This window comes from Centropristis striata, chromosome 14, assembly GCF_030273125.1.
Source record: "Centropristis striata isolate RG_2023a ecotype Rhode Island chromosome 14, C.striata_1.0, whole genome shotgun sequence".
Classification (NCBI taxonomy): Eukaryota; Metazoa; Chordata; class Actinopteri; order Perciformes; family Serranidae; genus Centropristis; species Centropristis striata.
Window position 1 is genome coordinate 18,634,018 of NC_081530.1, and position 21,191 is coordinate 18,655,208.

Here is a 21,191-nt window from a genome sequence, read left to right on the forward strand (position 1 = left end):
TCTGCCCAGCTGCATTTTTCCAGAAACCATGACCGCGGAAGAGTAAGGGAACTGAAAAATCCTCTTTCCCTGAAGTCACTAGCGTGTCAACATTTTATCTTCCCCGGTGAGTTACCATGGTTTCCATCTGTCAATAACAATTCAAGTTTGTGGGCACGGGCAGGGATTTGATGTTGCATTCAGGTGCACCTCGCAAACTCTAAATGTTGCTGTAAACTACGTTTTTTTGCAATCTCGTGTCTTTTTTTTAGTTTTTTTTTTTAAATAAATGATTGACATTTGACTGTATAGTCTTAGTGTAGTACATTCCAAAACAACGCTTGATGTATCTTAAGAAAATATAATAAAATCATGACTTTTGGAGAATCATGACACCAATAATAATTATAATTTTACCTGCAATCAGCACCACAATTTCTGAGAAAATTATGAGAAATTTGGGGACCCCTAAAAATAAAATATCACATCCAATGAAATCAAATTAATATAGTATTATTATATTGTACAGTTGGGGTTAGACTATCCTACAGAGGAAGCAGTACATTCATGCGTTCAACTGTGATTCTGTGATCAGTTTTCTCCTTCACACCTACCACGGTCTCTTGAAATGTTGTGAACCGTGAGCCATTTCTGTTGTCGTTTTCAACAATGTTTCCATTTCTGCTTTATGATGAAACATCCTGATGCTGACGTTGTACAAATATAAAAAACAAAACTCATTTCATACATAGAGTATTTATTCAAAAAAATTAAATATGACAACCAAATAAAAAGGCTCAACTTAGGACCAGGATCAGATGAGTGTTAAGACAAAAAAAAAGGTCTTACGTACAGTTTTACTTCTAAAAGTGACACCATTTAATAATCAGGCAAAAAGAAAAGAAAAAAGCACATTAATATACTGTGAAACCCAAACATCATCTGTTGTCTTTTTGAGTATGATATGCAGCCAACCACAGAGGTTTTAAAGATTTATTGTTGTGGGGAATCCCTTAACTTGGGAGACGGGCACTCGTGGAGTTAACAACTCAACCAAAGAACTATCGCTAGTCTGTAAACCTCTAAATTTCACATTAGAAGATAAAAGAACAAGTTAAAAGGGCGTCAGATAGAGTTATGCATGGAGATTGCTGATTGCACAGAAACTTTATGATTGAGTCATTATTGCAGTCCATTTAAGTACGAACACATAAAAAGAGGGAGAAAAAACAGGCAGTAAAGGGAGGCGTTATGTCCCTGTAGAAATAAAGATAAAATAAATAATGATACATAATGTCTAAACTGAGCTACTCGATACCTACAGAGTTAAGAGTGTTCCCCTATTTTTTTTTAAATTATTTAGAAATGTTAGTTTTTGGGTTGTGCTTGCGAGTGCCCGTCCACTAAATCAATCCCCACAGGCCTTTTGGTCCTGTCAGTTCCACACTGATCAGTTCTGCATATTTTTGTGTTCTTGGCATATGTCAGAGGTATCCACACACACACACGCACACAAAACAAATACATATACACACACAGTCACGCCTTACAGTATTATCATGTATCAACATATACTAGACCCGGGCCTCAGCGCCCTTTCTGAAAGTCTTTGATTTACTTGTTTTTTCAGCACCATCAGGAAAGGCACAGTCTGTTAACGGACAAAAAACGGTCCAAGGATGAACTTTCAACCCTCCTCTACTCATGAATATGCAATAAGAATAAAATAAAAAAAACTTTGCAGTTTGCAGCACATGCATTGAGAAATGTCTTTAAACACGATCCAATTCAAAGTTCACTTCTTCAATGAGCTCTGAGATGATAAAAACGACAGCAGGGAGGTTTTCATAGATCGTCTTTACAGGAGGAGGGCTGATAGTTCATCCGATCACTTACATGACAAAACAACCCCCGACAGTCTCCACAAAGCAGGTCAACGCAGCAAACATCAGTTTTTGCTTTTCACACAAGTAAACCTATTGCATTATCAAATTTGGAAAAATGATCACAGACCACTACAATTATTAAACGCCATATTTTGATACAGCTTCAAATAGGACTTTGTTTTAAAAAAGAAAAAAGTGGTGTACATTAATATCTCTACATATAAATATATCTCAATTCAGACTTAAAAATGCTTTTATTTTTGAGGACAAAGGCATCTGATGTCCAGCGCTGTAAGACACAAAGCCCTGCCAACAGGCTCTAGAGGTCGATGTACTGTACGTGGCATTATGAGCGGGTAATAAGGCTCCATATAGACTTTCAAAAAACAAGCAGAGCACTAGCCAACAATGTTAAACATGCCCACGACTAATTTTCAAGTAAAATCAAATGCTGGTAATGTCCGACATTAAGAAACAGCTGCAACATGACAACTAACACAGAGGGGTTACACAGAGGTGCTCTGATATTCTTAGAATTAAAATGCTTTGACTGAATCACATCTCTGTTCAACCATAAACACATGCATCTCTGTAAGTGCAGGAAAATACCATTATACTCTTAATCTCTCTGTATCAATATATAGCCTATATGTATCTGATGAATTATTAAATAAACGTGTTCTCTTATAGCAGCTTAGGTTTGGTTCAGGTGACGTGTGGCTAGCACAGTTAGCAGTGCAGAGCACATCAGCTCAATGCTTTAAGGCCCCCAACAAGTCCTCCACCCCCCGACCAGGCACGTTGGTTTGGTCCAAGTGATGAAACCTGAAGGCTTCGTCTGTATTAAACTATACTGCAAGGTCATGACAGAAAACACCCTCAACGACTGGGCATTGAAAAAATTCTGGCAACAATGATTAATTAAAGGCATAAAAATATTGATCGTGTTGGATTCTTGCAAGAAATTTTCCTTTTATGTGATATTCCTTTTTTATTTCATGTGAAGCAGAAAACCTGTTCCCATACTGCATAATAACGCTGATTTCTAGGACTGCATATTTGGGCCTTATAGGTTAAAAAAAATCAAGCATTAATATATTGACAAAAATTCATTAGCATCATACACAGCAAGTGTTAACGTCTGTGGTGTGATGAGGTTGATGTGACCTTAATCTCAGAGAATTTACCATTTTTTTCTTACACATTTAAAACTTGATCTCAGAATATCAGTTGCTTTCACTTATATTTGCATCTAAAATCTCAGAAAATATTTTTTTACTCGTAAATTTACCGTTTTTAATCTCAAAGAATATCTGATTTATTTTTCTCAGAAATTTGAGTTTTTGTCTTTTGCCACTTTAATCTTTATGCATGATATTCAAGTTTGTTTTTTGTAAAAAAAAAATTTTAATTTTTAATTTCAAGTGGTTAAAATTTGTCCTTAAACTGCAATCTGCAACTGTTTTTTTAACCTAAAACAGCCCTAATACACAAACACAGTATTTTCTAAAGTAAAAAGGTATTGAACTAGAGCTGCAATGATTAAACGTTTAATCAACTGACAGAAAAATAATTGCCAACTATTCTGTCTGATTAATCTTTTTAATCATTTAAAAAAAGGCTAAATATTATAAGAATTCAATGCTTTCTTTGTTATAGGATAGTAAACTGTATATCTTTGGAGCTTTAGACTGTTGGTCGGACAAAGCAACTCGTCTGATACATCTCCTTGGGCTCTGGGAAATTATAACAGATATTGAAAATAATTATAAGCTGCAGCCCTACTCAGAATCCTTGAATTACTCTGGAGATACTCAGCCCCAGACCACCTCTGAAAACAAATGCAACAAAGCTACAGCAGGTGATAAAGACTCTGAAATCTGAATATGAAGTCTTTGACTGGCAGTGAGTCCTATCAGTGCACCACGTGAGGACACACGTCCACAGAGAAGTCTCTACCTCCACATGACTGGATTAACACCCGCTCAGAAATTCACATCTGTAAGTGCATCTTATTGTTTGAGTATTTTGTGATCTTAACACCAGATCAACTACAGTCCAGCTCCACCAGTGCCATTTCACTAAATGTATTAACGGAGGCACCCAAACCTACATACAATTAAAAACCTTCCATCCAACCAACAGTTCGCTCTCAAACTAAATCAGGCACTTTGTTTAATCTCTCCGAACTCCATCAGACTTCGCGGCTGATCTTCACCTCCATGAGAACGTCAACTACCAAACATTCCTGAATCCTAGCTCATCGACACTTGCCCAAAACTCACTCAAACAATTAAACCACACAAATAGTCATTGAAAACATTCACCCCTGAAGCTGCTCTCTCTGCGTTAACACCTTATTGCACCAAAGGAGTTCCTGACAACTAAACCGGTCAGTTCCTCGTGTAAAAACTTGAAAAAGGTTTGTGGTTGTCAGAAGATATAAACTGTCTGCTCTGTTCTATTGCTGAATGTTAATTTAAGTTTAAAAGAATAACAACTTATAATAAATAGCAAGAGGAATAAGACACACAAGAAACGTTTGGTATAACACAAGCTGAACTATAAGTGAGAGAAGTTTAAAAATGTCCATGTCGTGGCCATGCCGTTGGATTCTAACAGTCGTATTTATGCACCTCGCCTCGCAGTAAGGCATCAAGCGATACACAATGCCTCATCGATGGCTGTACGTGGCTTTGTCAAACAAATATAAATTAAGATTTTTCATTCAGTGTCTGTGTTCAGAGTGCAGTTTTGCTTCTTGTCTGGCTGAATGACTGTGAGGAACCACTGGCTTAAAGGGAGACAGAAGAGTTACCGCTAAGGCAGCCTGCCGTTTTTAGGGGAAAAAAAGGGCGAAGCTTTTGTTTTACGAGCATACTCGACTAACATGATGCCATGGCAATCACACATTTGCCCGACAGAGAAATAACACATACAGTATTGTATCTAGACAAGCGGAAAACTCACAAACATGTAAAACCGTCTACAATATAAAACAGCAACATTAGGCTCAACGTGAGGCTACAGAGCAAGTCAGGTCCTCACTGGTTCTGCTTCCACCCATGCACCAAAAAATCATCAGTTTTTGTTTTCCCTGCTGCTCCGCCATTCTTTCAACACACAGGGGGGAAAAAATCAGCAAAATAAAACTTTGAGCTGCTTGAAACTGGAAGGTGGGGATGTGACATCAAATTTAAATATAACACAGGAGGTGAGAGAGATGCGTGGGCACAGAAGCTAACGGCTGGTTTCAAATTGCATAACGAGGCTGTAACTCCTCTCTGGCTTATTACATCCTTACGCAGCCTGCAGCCGTCGTTATCAAGCTCCAGTGACCAAAGCTGCACCACCAGCACATGAAGGGGTCGGGGGGGTTGGGGGTTGGGGGGTCACTCTGCGTGATGAGACGAGGCCGCTGATGGAAGTCAGACACTTAGACTGGCTGGGAAAGATGAAGAGAAGTGTTGGGGGCGTTCAGGCGAAGTACATGGTCGTCAGTGTGTCGTGGTGGATCTGAACAGCCTTGGCCAGCGCCTGGGGGTCCCTGCCGTTACTCTGCCCTGAGACGTGGCTGCCCTCCGCACTGTCAGGAGGAAAAAATGGTAAGTAAAATTTTGGAAAAGTCTACATTGTTGCGATTTACTTTTGTTTGCACTGATAAATTAATTAAATATCACTTGGAAAATGCACCAACTACTGCTACATAAAAATCTGTTAGAAAAGCTTTGTCGAATATGATTCACAGTATCAATTATTTCTTACATTATAGTACTTTAGGTCATTCAGAAATACAAGTAATTCCATCCCAACTTACCCGTCTTAAAGTCAACATAAAACAAATATCTACATATCACATAAAACCACCGAATGGACTATTACAACCAGTGAAAAGTACAACAAAAAAACAAACAAATAGTCCTTGGGGTCAAAAAAGTGTTAGGATGTTTTAGCTCCAACTCTACAGGTGCATCTCAATAAATGAGAATATCACATAAAAGTTTATTTATGTCAGTAATTCAATTGAAAAAGTGGAAATAACACATTATATAGATCCATTACACACAGAATGAAACATTTCATGTCTTATTTAATTTCTTCTAATTATAATGATTATGGCTTACATTTAATGAAGACCTAAAATCCAGTGTCTCAAAAAAATGTAATATTGCAAAAGACCAATTTTAAAAAGTTTGTTTAACATGGAAATGTTGGCCTCTGAAAAGTATGTCCATCTATATGCACCCAATACTTGGTTGGGGCTATTTGACTTTACTACTGGAAATGGACTTTTCCATGATATTCTAATTTATTGAGAGGCACCTGTATATTTAGAAAGATTTGTGGATCTCAAATTATTATGCAGCACCAAAAAAACATGTAAACTCTATTATTAATACTAAACATCATTTGGTTCCAAGAAAATCTGTGAAAATATATATATATTTTAATTTAAAGATTATTTCTTTACGTAGAAAAATATTTTTATGAATTTGACGACTGAAAAACATTCAGCGACAACTATGACATGAATGAATGTTGCAAATTATCCTTGGATGTTCAGTATACATTTTTAACCCAATCCAAAATAAGCCGTTTGTGGACTTAAAATACACATACAAGAGTCATAAAAATTATTACATTTGAGAGGGTCACACTTTCAAAAACTTCTAAACTAAAAAAATATTTGGAGTACATCTTTAGAATTTTGAAAGGGTCCCATGAAGTTTTACATTCGTTTTTTCTTTTTGATGAAAATCTGTGACAGGAACTGAAAGGTCTCGGTGAGTTGGTGTGGAATGACTCATTTCCAACTTCCATGAATGTTCTAACTCTAAAGTAAAAGAGTTAAGAGTTTTTCTTCACCTGTCGTGCTCTTTGTCAACCAGGTGGTAGCGGGCACGGAAGGCCACCAGGTGGGCGTAGTAGGCCGGTGCTGGGATGGAGACGGAGCGCGTGCAGCGGACGTAGGTGTGGCACAGCTGGTAGGTGAGGAGCTGGAACTCGTCGCCGGTGAAGCAGTTGTCATCCCACAGAACGTGGTAGTGGGAAGGCCGGCTCGTACCCTGAGGAAAGAGGGAAGTCGAGTTAATTGCACCCAAGATAAAGCAGCTCCATGGAGAGCAGACAAACAGTGAGCGGCTTAAATTAGGTGGAGCGGGGAGGATAGAAGTTTGTCCAATCACTGCTGGTGTGTGGATGAGGAAGGTAAAATATTCTTTGATATTGTTTCTCAGCTGCAGAAAATACAGTAAGCACAATAGTTAAATCATTTTAAAGAAAATTCAAGTGTGGGTTCAAAAATTCCTTAAATCTGCAGCAATGGTCACCACAAGTGTACTGCATTATTCAGTCTGTACAGGTAAAGGTATAGCAAACATAGGAAGACATATTGATGCACCATCTCACCCAAACTCTTTACATAATTATTAGAATTCACCCTCAAGGTCCCAAAACTATTTTTTAAATCATCTCATCGTCTTTGCCTTGAGATAGTTACTTTCAAAAGTAATGATATTTTAATCCAGCAACAAAACTTTAGTTCTCTGTGCTGTTGAATGTTTTTTTCAGCGAGTTTAAAGATTCCCAGTGTCTCATTGTTAAAGTCTGAAGCGTACCTGGATTCCAGCGTGACTGCAGAGGTAAAAGTCAAACTCATAGGGGTGGGTGATGTCCGTGTCCACTGTGGTGCCGGCAGGAATGTTTCCACTTCGTCCAACCTGAGAGATAATTTAACAAACTGATCAACAAACCTTCTTTCCTTTTTTTCCCCTTTTGGTAAATAGCCTTCAAGACCAAATTACCAAATCAAACAAACAAATGAAGAGGGTAGGCAGCAATAGTAATAATTAAAAAAATTCTCAGAGTACCATTAATAGTCACTCCTTTGTGCTACTCACCCGCTCATTGCGATCCGCACAGAAGAGGCGTGTGTGATGGCGTTTCTGTACTACAATGTAAGTAATCCCCGGCTGGTATTCTTTCTCCAGACTGATGCAAGCCTCCCTGATGGCCAGCAGCTCATAGTACAGCACCTACACAGAAAAACACAGTAAGACTTGATGAGTGAACTAGTAATCAATACAGCAGAATAATTTTGCTAGTATTAATAAGACAACCTGCAACCCGTCAAGAATGCAAAATTCTGCACTCACCCCATGAAAGGAAACAAAATGTTAGATTTCAGCAAAAGAGGGAAGAAAAAGGAAGCCAGTTGTGATACCTGTCTGAACTGCCCCTCTGACACTCCATCCCTGTAGAAGATGATTCTGGTTGGTTTGTAGCGGGTTGATTTGTAGAACTGGATCAGGAGCTCTCGCACCATGGAGGCCAAGTCCTGGATGACTTCCTGTCTGGGCCTCTGGACCCGCACTGTAGCACAGTACCTGCTGGGGTGGGCGTCCATGCTGCCCACCACCTGAAGAGGCACAACATCAGACAGTTGGATCAGACACTCAATTTAATGCAAAAGCATTGCAACTTAAGAGCCTTGAAGAAACAATATTCTGTTTCTCAAGTAAAGTAATACAACATGAAACAAAATTTCAGTCAATTTGGGCCCTAAAGTAATTCAGGAATTTTTTTTCCTTTTTGTCAAATGTATCACTGGGTTTTTCCAGGTTTTAGAGGACTTAGGCGCTGTGCAGCTATTGTGATTTATGAGGTCTTTGACTAATGACTATGCAATTTTACATAATTTCTGATTATTAATTGTACACAACACCCAAAAGCTTAAAGACAAAAAAAGATGATTGTCTGAAGTAATTTTTTCTGAAGTGAAGTCTCACCGCTGCAATAGATGGCTTCTTCCCGTCTCCTGCTGGAGGATGAGTGACATCAGCCCCAAGGAAGATGACAGGCTGCTGGAACACAGAGGGCCTAGATGGATAACAAAAGGCACAAAGTTATCTCACAATAAATACGTCATGTTGCAATACAGTGTTTTTAAAAGACAAAAGACAAACACAGAGTGAGCAGAGAGAAAAAAAACCAGTGTGACTAGGTAAAAATAAAAACATTTAAATGCTAATAAAAAAAAGCATTTAAACCCAGAAGGTCTTTGTTAATCTTTATTTGCTGTGTCAATTTTACCGTTGGTGTGGAACCAGGATGTTGTTGATTCCTCCCAGTTTGACGTTGATCTTGAGGCAGAGGTTTGAGAGGGTCTGAGGGGACGTCTTCACTACGTTCTTCACCTGCACACACTGGGTGGCCATGCCCAGTAGGGTGTCACCCACCCGCTTCACCTCAGCTGTGGGCCAGAAAGATGGGATGTTCTTTTGACTATGCAGTCACGGTTTACTGTATGCACTTAAATACTTTGTTTGCCTTTAATGCAGGTAACAATAGTCTAAAGGTTAAATGTTTACATCAAAGCTTTCAATACACACTGAGTTCTTGATTAATTTGTTTGTTCAGAATTGTTTATCTTTGTACCATAGACTGGTGTTTTCCCAGGCAGGATTACGATGATGAGCTGCAGCCCAGCGTAGGTGTTCTTCAGGTGTCTGAACATGGGCTCCACGCTATCGGCTCCCTGGGCATATTTACAGAAACATGGCTGGCCCTGAATTGGCATCCCAGCATCCTTTGAGATTTTGCGTAGCTGGTCGGTGAAGCTCCTGAGCATGAAAAAAAAAAGAAATAAACATACAGGAAAACTAGTGCAATTCCAACTAAACTAAACTAAGCAATTTTATTATTATTTTTATTATTGTTATTTTGGTAAACTCACTTCAAGATCTCTTCTCTGCACTGCCTCTGGGTGGCGAAACAGGCGATGGCCCACATCTTGATCTCCACTCCGGTGTGAAACTGCTTCCCTCTCATGTCCCACACCCCGTGGCTGGGTGTGGCCACCGTGCGGTTCTGCAACGACAGTGCAGGGTTGATCTGCTGGGACTGGCAGTCACACAAACACATACAGTACAAAGGACACAGAAAATGTATGGATTTTAAAGATTCAAAAGATTCAGGCAGCCAGTGGGATCTCAAGATGAAAAGCTACTGATTATTTAATAGGCTGATCATGGCATTAGAAAAATAAAAATAATTTAAAAGTTTTTGAAGTGTCTGATTGGCTCATGCATTTCGATTGTCTTGCAAGAAAACACAATTTTATTGCTGACATGCAAAATAGAGAGAACTTTCTAAACTTTTAAACTTTCAAACAGCCTCTGTATGTGATATAACAAACAGCATGCATGAAGAAAAGGGCATAAAAACACAGCAAATTCCAAAAGTAAACATCCAAGGCAAAAGGTGAGAAAATGAGTTAGAGGTGCAATCAGAGAGAATTGTGGTTTACAGTGTAAACACATTAAATGTGACAAAAATAAAACTGAAATTGAATCAAAGGGTTTCCCCACAGTACTGCTCATTTTTAAATTTTGGTCATACTGATGAAAGAGTATAACAATGCACATCACTGATCATTACTAAAGGATCATTATATAATCGATTTTTGGTTTGGGCACAGAAATTCACCAAACAAAACCAAAACCAAATCAAGATCTGTCTTTTATGACAAACTGGGGAAACCCAGCTGTCTTAAACAGCACACACACAGACATGTTAAATGACACACATGCAAATGAAGCGTGATTTAAAGGGAAGGTACCATAAAGGGTTCAGAGCTCACCCTGCCGCCATATTGCAGCATGGGGGCCGGCAGGACGCGGCCCGTCACCTGAGCCATCTCGTCTCGAACACGGAACTGAAACTCCTGGACGAACGGGTCGGCCTCGTAATTTGCACTCCTCACCTGAGAGCAGAGAAATTGAGATTTAAATTTTTTTCGGGGGAGGGGCAAGTGTTTTTGTGCCATGTCATCTGTCTTCTGCAAGGTACTCACCAGCCTGCTGATCTCCTCCTGTCTGTCTGGTGCAGAGCGGGCTGTTGCTTTGATCATGGTTGATGTCTGGTTGTCTGTCAGTTTTTTAATGCAGCGTTGGCCAGGTACAATGTTGCACACCTAAATGGAAAAAACACAGAGCTCAGGTTATTTCACCTTTTAATCCAACCTGAAAATCTGACTGAAAGACCATTATGTTTTAACTTCATTTATTCATCTGGACATTGTATTCATATTAGCCGAATACTTGTGTGATTAATCTATTTACAGTTGACATGGAAGCTACAGAGGTGAAGGAGTAAACTTTTCTCCCATGCCAGTCTTAGACCAAAACATTTTCACCGTCATAGACAAATATCCAGTGTCGAACTAATACAATTATGACCCTTTCTTTAGAGCTGTGGCATGCTTCTAGTCTTGATATTCCAATAAAATCAAACATGTTTATTATTATCATGAGTTTTCAGTCTTGGCTCAGGCAGTGAATTTCTATCTCCAGTACCAAGAACAAACCAATGACTGCACATAAAAGGGGAGTTGTGGCCAAAAGCTGCATCTGTTTCTGCTCAGTTGTTGAGTTTTGGCAGGGTGGGAACTAATGTCAAAGGAATCTAGTCGTGAATAGCGACTCTGCAAGATCTTTGAAGATATCAAACACTGTGACGAAAAGCTCTGCAACATATGACAGCATTGTTTTTAGATGTGAAAATGTGTCAGATCTTTATCTTTTAAAAGTCTTCTCGTGTAGACATATCTCAACCACAATTGGCACAATTTTTCTGTTGCCGTTTTTCAAGATTATTTAAATAAATGTGGGCAATCAGAGGAATGGAACTAGGCTACTATGCTGAGTGTTGGATAGAAACATGTTTTATTACTCATGGTACTGATTGTATATTGATTTCCTGGTTGAGTAAAAGAATAAATGAGCTTTGTCTGTCTGATTAAGAAAAGTGAATACATTTTGCAGCAAAATTTGTCTTGAAAAGTGACGAGGCACAGTGAAAGGTAATTTTTCAGTCACCGTCAGTCCTTACCTCCAGGGGCAGGTAGGTGTGTTTCTGTTCCTGGCCCACCTGCAGACAAGGCAGGTGGGGGTACTTAAGCTGCAGGCTGTACTTCTCTCTGAAGTACTGCGCCACGGTACGCTCCACTGTCTGACCGCTCTCAAGCTGCAATGGAAATCTGTGGATTTTAAGGCAGCAACAATCTCTTGTTAATGTGAGCCAATGACAGCTTTGATAGCAGGTTAACAGCTACTGGGGTGCAATGCAGAAACGTACGTCTGGAGGCTGGCAGGGCGCCGTGTTACATTGCAGACTCTGTACTTCCTACGCATGGTTCCACAGTGTGTCACTTCCACTTTAAGACCTGTGAAAACGGTGGTGGAATAATCATCAGCAAAATTCAATTTATTCATTTATTCATGGAGTGGAACAAGTGAAGAGGCTTAATTTCCAACTAGATCACTAAGATTCAGCTTTCATCTGTATCTCATTTAAAATCATATGAAAGCAACTAATATTGAAAAGTCTACTATGACATCAAAAAGCTACAGTAGAACACAAGGCCTCATACTGTAGCACGGTGATAACAAGTGCTGCCTTTGCTTTGTGACTTACCTTTGATCTCTTTGGTGAACTTGACTCTGTGGGAGTCGGTGAGAGGGCGGGGCTGCTCGTCAATGTTATGAATGTCCAGGACCTCACACATGAATTGGATCACTGGCTGAGCTTTATAAAAAGCTGTGGCTGACACTGAAAAGTTCCAAATGAGAACAAACGGTCAATCTCTGTGGCAATAACTAAGGTGGAGGGGGATTAGGGTTTATACAGAGCCGTGAAGGACAAAGATTATTAATTTTGGCCAAATGGTACTGATCTTATCATCTCTGGTTGACAGGACAGAGCTCATTAATCACCTAATGTAATTTGTTTACATCACACTTTTCCCCATTTACAGATCAGAGAAGATTCCATCTATAACTGTGTATATAATCATCTATTTATTTATACAAACTATTACTATTATTATTATGAATTAGTATCTATTTACAAGAATGTGTGTGTAGGTGTGTGTATTGTATTAATTCCAATAGTCGGTCACAGTGAAAATCGGCCAATTCCAGTCATTGGCAAGTCAACCACCCCAAAAGCTCACAAATTCAAAATGAGAAGTTTTGGTTTAAGGCTGGAGTAATTCTTAGTTTGGCACATTAACTTCTTGGACTTCTTTATGCTAAGGTAAGATAACCAGCTGCTGGCTGTAGCTTCAAATTTATTTGGTTTTGGTCTTCTCAAGAAAGAGTATTAACTTTCACCCATTTCCCAAAATGACAAACTATTCCTCAAGTGTCCCTGGTTCCACAGTGCTTACTCACCATCAATATTGAGCATCATTTTCCACATGGCTGGCCGTACTGACTGATGGAAGCCAAACCAAACCTCTCTTCCTCCACCTAGCGGGTGGTCGTATCCCTCTGGGGAGGAGAAGAAGGATCGTCCCACAGGCGTGTACCTGATGAGGATAAGAGAGGTTCCCAAAGGTGACACAAAGGTTAGTGGAGCAAAAAAATAAAACTCCACCCGGGATTAGAGTCGCATTGCCTGTGCAGTTCACTGGGTGCAGCATAACACCAGTGCTGCATGAGTTACCGGTTCGTTCATGTTACCAAAAGCTATTTTGGTTAATGGATTCATCAAATGGCATATCCTGAGGAAGATTACTTAAAGGACCCTTTTAATCCTTATGTCCATGTTCCATTCGCAGGTGGGTGCATACATGTTTCCACTAAACTGCACCTGTCACAATATGTGACAATGCTGTGGTTGAAATACTGCATAATAAATTAAGGGAGCTGTACAGTAGCTCCAGGATGCAACAATCCTTGGATCACATTTCATGACTACAAGAAATGTCTCATGCTTAATTCAGTGGCATTTACATTAAACTCTTATCACCTTCCTGTCATTGACAATGAAACTGTAACGTGGTAAAGGTAAACGACAGCATATAGGCATCAATCTTAACTATTATAAGGTCATGGTCAGGATTTGAGCAAAACATTAGAACAAACTTTGACATAATTATCCAAAATATATTTCAATATGATTTGAAGCATTTCCGTATGGGGTCTGCATTTCTTTACTATTATTTTGAGAAGCTCCTATGAAAAGCTGTTAATGTAATGTTAAAACAAATCTTTGCAGATAGTTGAGGGAGAAAGCTCACTTCATGGAGGGCAGGTGTCGCAGGACGACGTCCACAGCATGAACAGGGTTGGTGCTGATGGGTTTCTCCAGGTCAACCGGCCCGGCCACCCCGCGTCCTGTCAAGACTTCGTGCAGCATGTGCCAGCTGACCAAAGACACAAACCTAATGGTGACTTTAAATGGGCGGTCCTTCCCACCGTCACCTGGCAGGGTGACATCCAGATCGACCTGAAGAGAAAAAAACGAGGGTTATTGTTGCTTATTGATCAATGATAAAAACCTTCTAGTCCCAGTTATTTATGACTTTGGTGTAACATTGTTTTTAGGCCTGAATCCTATTTTCAGGGTGTCCCATTGAGAACACAGACTTGGAGAGCCATTCACACAAAACATTTAACCTTGACATTCTTTCTCAAGCTAAATTGTACATTTTTTTGTTGGCCCAGACAAAACAAAACACCAGAATCCAACTTCAGTGTAGAGTCTTACCCCACCAGTGGCGACAGGTAGTGGACTAGCAGTGTAGAGGCTTTTCTTCCCATCGTAAACTGGCAGACAGTCACCAAAGATGGTCACCTTAAAATGCTGAACCATGGAGTCCACCACCTCCCTGAAAAAAAGACCAGCAGGGAAAAAACATATCATCAAAATCAACGTATAGCATGAATCTAGGCTGACAATTAAGAGTTATTATTTGTCTTTTTTAAATACAAATTAGGTAGCTGTCTCGAGATTCTAGATTCTGCTCTTTCTGTTACCTGTTGACCCGGCGAGGACATTTATCTGGCTTGATGTCCACCTCATACAGATAGACGTCGATCTTGGGTATTTCCACCTGGAAGCAGTTGGCAAGAAGCTTAATGGGCTTCCCAAGGGTGCCATAGCCAGGTCGCCGTGGCAAGGCAAAAAGGGCTTGGGCTTCAGCGGCTGCTCCAACGTCTCCTACAAATGCCAAAAATACATTCATTTAAAAAAGAAAATCTGGCCAAAGTTAACCAAATAATGTATTTTTATTGTAAGAATAAATTTGACTAAATATTTAAGTCTTAATATTATAATATAAGACTGGCAGTTCATGATTTTTCGGATTTCTGTATTGTCCATTTTATTTGTATTCAGCACTGGCATATAAGACAGCATCTTAAAATCTTGAAGTTGAAGTAAATAATAAAAAAATTATTCTTCTACTGGCTGGTAAACCAATATAAACATCACAACAATGCAAGAGCATTATTCAACACTAAGTAAATGTACATTAAAATAGGAGTTTGCCTTTGAAAAATGCCTAAAAAGCAGCCTTAATGCTTGCAAGTTGCTAAGAGGAAGGGTTAAAAATAAGGTGTGAGCGTGCAATTAATCCCTGGACTTTGGCGCTTTTGTACCCCTAACTACCATCATCATTTATGTCAATTATGGACCATCTGTGTCCCAACATTCAACGTCCCAAAACAGCTAAAATAGCAAACCAATAATCATGAATGTAATCTCCCCTTTCAAACGAACAGCTATGAGAGGAAGGAAGTGGTTAATGAGGAGGAAAGAGCAGACGGTGGCTGCTGGGACTGAAGATGGTCAGGGACGTTAAAGATTGCCTCATGTCAAACTGACAAAACTGAAACAAATGGACCGACGTTGTTTTGCCGCCATCGATCTGATAATGATCGAATAAAAAGGTTACAGAGTAAGGTGACATTTTAAACAACGACCAGCTCAGCGGTCACAGACTTCTCCTGATTGACACGGCCTTTGCCAGACGGGAGGAGAAGTAGGCGGGTGACACACCACGCCAATCTGACACCAATTTTCAGAAATGCCAAACTGGAAAGTACTGAGAGAAGAAAAAAAATAATCTCACAACCACACAATTTCCATAAATGTGACTCAGAGGATCCACATACGTACACACAATGACCTACATGACATAAGGTCTGCACACAAAGCTCAGGCTGTTAAAATAGCAAGAGCTGCGCTTTGATGTAATGAAAGAAATTCATTTGTTCTCAAGCCTCCTGAAGGTGCCCGACTGTGCCTCCCTGGACTATCATTATTATTGCTATAGTTATTGTTTAATTACTTATTTTGTATTTTTATTTTATTCATTTATTTCTCTCACTCTCTACTTAAATTAACTGTATTATTATTATTATTATTGTTTGCTGCCATCTCCTGGGTTCGTTCTTTATTCATCACCACCTTTTTTTCCCTCTTCCTCCATCTCCCTCTCTCTTCTTTTCATCCATTCACCTTATAAATTTCACTTTCAAGACTGATGGCTTCAAACATGCACACACAGACACACACGCACATAACAAAACACACAACATAACACATGACAACTAACATAACCCTGCTGTATTATTTCTTGAAGATTTTTTTTGTTTACTTGCCTGGATTATTGTCCCTGTCCTTGTTCTGTTTGAAAAAAATGAATGAGGAGAAGAAAAAAAAAAAAAAATCACAAATGATGAATGAATGTGGCCTTGAGGTGTGACGGAGCAGCTGTCAGTGGAAAATATTAAATTGTTTCAACTCCTCTCTCTCAGGGTCAAGGGCTGACCCTGAACCTGCCGTGAAGAGGCTTCATTCAGTAAAAGACGCAGCTTTCTGCTGATACGTCCCCAGGACGCTTCCTCCCCTGTGCCATTCGCATGGCAATGGTGCTCATGTTGCTGCAGATTCTCCATGGCAGCTAAAGGCATGCTAACAGGAGGAGGAAAAATAGGTGCTCATGGATTTATCTTATCTTTTTAAACTATATTTTACTTTAACTGTATGGTCAGTATTTGCTGTTCACTTGATGTCATTGCATTGTTTTCTGTATTTATTGATTACTTTATTATGTGATGCAATATTGGTTATTTCCAGCGTATCGTCTACAACGGTGGAAGTAGTACTCAGATCTTTTAGTAAAAGTAGCGATACTACGACTGCAAAAATACTTTTACAAGTAAAGTCCTGCCACTTAAATGTTACTTTAGTAAAAGTATTTATTATGCAGAATGGCCCATTTCAGACATATCTGGAATGTGTATTTCAGCTATTTTATGTACTGCTGGGTAGCTTAATCCACAATAATATACAATTATGAATTTGTTTATTTTTATTTTGTGTTAATATGAATATGCAAAGTAAATAGTGTGGACAAACTTGCAGTGGAGTAAAAAGTACAATATTTGCTTCTAAATTGTAGTGGAGTAGGAGCGTAAAGTATCGAAAAATGAAAGGATTTAAGTAAAGTACAAGTACCTCAAAATTGTACTTAACTACAGAACTTGAGTTAATGTACTGAGTTACACTCCACCACTGATCATCTATTTAGAATACCAGGTATTTTTACTATTTCCACCGTGACAAAGGCCCTGTGAAGTCTAAACTTAAGAGTGCTTTATGAAGGTTTTCTTTTATATATTTTTTCCTTGTACGCAAAAATTAAAGAAAAGTAAATCAAAAAATGAAAACATAAAGGAATTTAACCTTGTATTTAATTGAGGAATTATGAAAAATATCCTCAACTCGAAGGATACTCTGAGAGGACTAGATAGATAGCTAGATAGACAGACCTCCGCTAGGGCCATGCGCTGAATGTTAATGACAGTAAGAAAGAATGTGTGTATACGCAATGTGATTCAGATCTGCTCCAAAATTTAATATGTTCTTCCTTGACCCATGCTAAACACTACCACCAAGTTCCATGAAAATTAGGCAAGTAGTTTATCTGTAGTCCTGCTGACACACAAACAAACCAAAATCACAACCTCCTCGGAGGGGCAAACACGGGACAAAAAAAGATTAGCAGCTACTGCACCAGAAACGACACAAAACCTTCACTGTAAGCAACAATGAAGAGATTAATGAGCACTTTATCAGGCTGCTTCATCATACAAATGTACTGCACAAGAAGTAGCCTCGCTGCCTACACAGAGCTGACATTCAACCCACACACTTTAAGAAAGTACTTCACTGATGTAATGTACAGTTCTAACATCATTACACAAATGCTGAAGACTAAAACATGCAAAACTTTTACTTTTATAATAAATATTGTTTTAACCTCCTCTACTTTGCAGAAATCAAGTTCAAAATAAAGTTAAAAATATAGTTCTAGTCAGGATCAGAAATGTCCTAAATTGTGAGGATTTTAAGTTTTCCTGTTTTAAATGTTTATAAATTAAACATCTTTGGTTTTGGACTATTGGTGAATTCGATGATGTTACCTTGACTTCTGGAAAAATAAAAGGGAGATTTTGCACATCTTTCAGACATTGTAAAGACTAAATGATTAATTAGTCAAATTCAATTTTGTTTGTGAGTTACGAACAGGGATCTTAAGTATTCACATAATTTCACAACAAGTCCAGGTGCTGCTGATAAACCTATTATTATATTTTGAATTAAATATTTATATATGAGCTGATTAATCAAAATCTGACAGAGATTTGAAATGTCTAAATTACGTTACTCTCCAGCTTCATTATTTACTGCTCATTGTGTGAAAAATGGGTGGAGGATGAATGGGTCAGTTTCAGTGAACCAGTTCTGCTCTTTTTCCCCCCTCCCAGTCCACCAATGGCCCCCAACAACATCAATAATACACAAGCTGTGACTCACAAATTGTGCCCCATGGCAACAAAAAGTAAATTGACTAATGTCCTGCCATGTTCAATTGATTTGTAATTAACACAGGCAGCAGTTAACTGAACATTATTCAATAACTAGGGTAACTATGGCAGCAGCTGGTGTGAAAGGCTGCCCTTCAAACAGATATGGAGACACACACACACACACACACAAGCACACACACACACACACACACACACACACACCTCCCTGAAAGTGAGCCAGCCTCTCTCAGGCTTCAGGCACACCTGACGGGATCACCACCTGCCTTTGACAGCCGGCAAAGAGTGACGTACCTGATACAAGTAACCAGTGAGACTGGTTTGCGACACACACACACACACACACACACACACACACACACACACACAGATAGAAACACACACAGAGGCGCAAAAATGACCGGTAAAACAACGCTGAGGAACAATCAGCCCAGTATATTATGTCTGTTTGAGAATTGAATCAAGTTTTTAAACTGAGCTCCTTTGGCAGCAGCGCCTATGATAGCCTGGCAACTTATTTAACCACAAGGTTAAAGACTTAGATCAACTTGCAGCTCCCAAATCGTCACACTGTTAAAATAATAGCCACAAGCCTGTCAAAAAACATGACATGATCATGATACTTGTCATGTCATGTTTTTGTCACACTTATGTAGACACCTTCAAAATAAAGTGTTACCATATCTTGCTTAAGTCACAAAGGCATGTTAAAAAAATTGCCTAATTTCTCTTAAGTTACATAATTTACACACAGTGTTATTACTATGCCAATAGTCATCCTTTGTCACATCTTTTTTGAGTGAAATGATCAATAAATGTAATATGTTACACTTTTGGTGAAGTTTTTTGTGTTTCCTGCAAAACTTGAAAAAATGAGTTAGGCGATTATTTTAACAGGGTGACGATTTGCTCAATCATGGGGGCCTCACTTGTGTCCAGATCTGCAAATAACTCAAGTGCAGCACCTGGACACTAAACTCAGCATGGCGGTTAGTCGGGGGGTCCCACCTGTTGTTCCGATTTCCATTCATGAGGTCTCTGTCCGGATGACCCGGCTCCCAGTGATTACTTCTCCCCCTGTGCAGGTTAAAACTTGATCCGCTGGCCGACGCGCCGCTCTCGGCTCCGCGGCTCCCTGCTCCCCGGCTTCGGTGGCTGATGTGGGACCGGGCCGCTCGGGGGTCCCCCTCGGCTTCAAGTCCTCTCCCCCGATCTGCCTTACCCCAACTGACAGCTCAAAGTTGTACAAAATGTTCTCGTTTCGGTCCGTTGAAGTTATTTCTGTCGTATCTGAAAGAAAAAAACAACGTTATGTTCACAGTTGTTAATGTTTGTGACAGTTTAAACTCGGAGTTGGTTAAATTTAACTGATAGTCGTTAGCGGCGGTTGGTAAGCTAACAGTTAGCTTTAGCTACTAGCGACTGACTGTCAACTCGATACACAACACCGAGACGATTATTTACCCGGTCAGCGGCTGAATATGTCGTCCCCGGTCGGCTAACGTGACAATCCGGTGTTGTTCTTTATCAAACAGATATAAGGGGTTCACTACCCAGCGGTATCGGCGAGGAACCGGTCTGAAAGCTGCACTTACACCCTCCGCCCTCTCGCTCACTGATGGTGACGCTCACCAAAATAAGACACTAGCACTTCCGGAATACTCGTTCAAAATAAAAGCATAAATAATGAATAGCTTGTTGTTTTGCAGGAAACATAAAAAACTTCACCAAAAGTGTAACATATGGCATATATTGAACCTTTCCATTAAAAAAGGTTCTAACAAAGGATGGCTATTGGCATAGTAATAACACTGTGTTTAAATTATGTAACTTAAGAGAAATAAATGACTTAGGCAATTTTTTGAACATGCCTTTGTGACTTAAGCAAGATATTTTTTAACACTTTATTTTGAAGGAGTCTACAAAAGAGTCACACAAGCCTGTCAGAAACATGACATGACAAGTATCTTGAGCATTAATGTTACTTCAAAGTGTCATTAATGTTCATGACACATCCCATGTCATGTTTATGACACACTCATGTCACTCTTATGTAGACACCTTAGAGTAAAGTGTTACCAATATTAGTGTCAACAATAAAACACTGATAAACTAAACTGATAACTAAACAATCTCCCTCTAGCTCTTCTTTGTTTGGTCCTTATCTGATTCCTCTGAATGTGGCAAATTGTCAAAGAAGTGATGATCTTAAAGGGGTAAAATCACATGATCTGATTAACTGAGGATGTAGGTGATTTTACCATAGGTGGACAGCATCATGAGGAGATGAACAGAAAAACAATTTTGACAAAAAATGACTTAGGCGATTATTTTAACAGTGTGACATTGTGACAGATGTTGCCAAGTAGATATTTTAGCATCTGTCTTAGCTTCTGTATCTGCTGCACCCTGTTCTTACCATATATGTGCAATAATATTATAGTGCAATTTATTTATATTCATATTATCTAAAATACTACCTCTTCATGCTACCACTCATCCTCATTCACCTCCTTTACATACATAGCTATTTATTCTATATTCAGTATTTTTTGCCATTCAATTATTTATTCTTGCTGTGATATTTTATACTTTTTATACCTCTATACCTTATTGTCCTTAAGTGTTGTATGTTGTCGTT

General features: G+C 39.1%; 1 protein-coding gene across 2 annotated transcripts; it reads right to left on the reverse strand.

Moving 5' to 3' along the window:
• Positions 1-834: 834 nt before the first annotated feature.
• Positions 835-20,161, reverse strand: ago3b (argonaute RISC catalytic component 3b). Of its 2 annotated transcripts, none has more exons than XM_059349322.1 (20): positions 20,015-20,161; positions 19,559-19,840; positions 14,690-14,873; positions 14,421-14,541; positions 13,951-14,159; positions 13,100-13,236; positions 12,342-12,476; positions 12,003-12,090; positions 11,757-11,904; positions 10,720-10,839; positions 10,486-10,629; positions 9,601-9,734; positions 9,303-9,487; positions 8,958-9,117; positions 8,654-8,744; positions 8,089-8,283; positions 7,766-7,900; positions 7,484-7,585; positions 6,732-6,931; positions 835-5,451 (listed from the first exon to the last, which is right to left on the reverse strand). In XM_059349322.1, the coding sequence occupies exons 2-20, from the start codon at positions 19,575-19,577 to the stop codon at positions 5,343-5,345; spliced, it is 2,616 nt and encodes an 871-aa protein (XP_059205305.1). In that variant the 5' UTR covers positions 19,578-19,840; positions 20,015-20,161; the 3' UTR covers positions 835-5,342. The 2 variants fall into 2 exon arrangements, with proteins under 2 accessions (XP_059205305.1, XP_059205304.1); XM_059349321.1 differs by having other exon boundaries at positions 9,601-9,767.
• Positions 20,162-21,191: the final 1,030 nt, after the last annotated feature.

Coding starts and splice junctions, on each gene's coding strand:
- ago3b (XM_059349321.1), bottom strand. Junction 13,237..13,950: donor CGACACCTGCCCTCCATGAA/GTGAGCTTTCTC, acceptor TATCCTCATCAG/GTACACGCCTGTGGGACGAT. Junction 12,477..13,099: donor AATGATGCTCAATATTGATG/GTGAGTAAGCAC, acceptor GGAACTTTTCAG/TGTCAGCCACAGCTTTTTAT.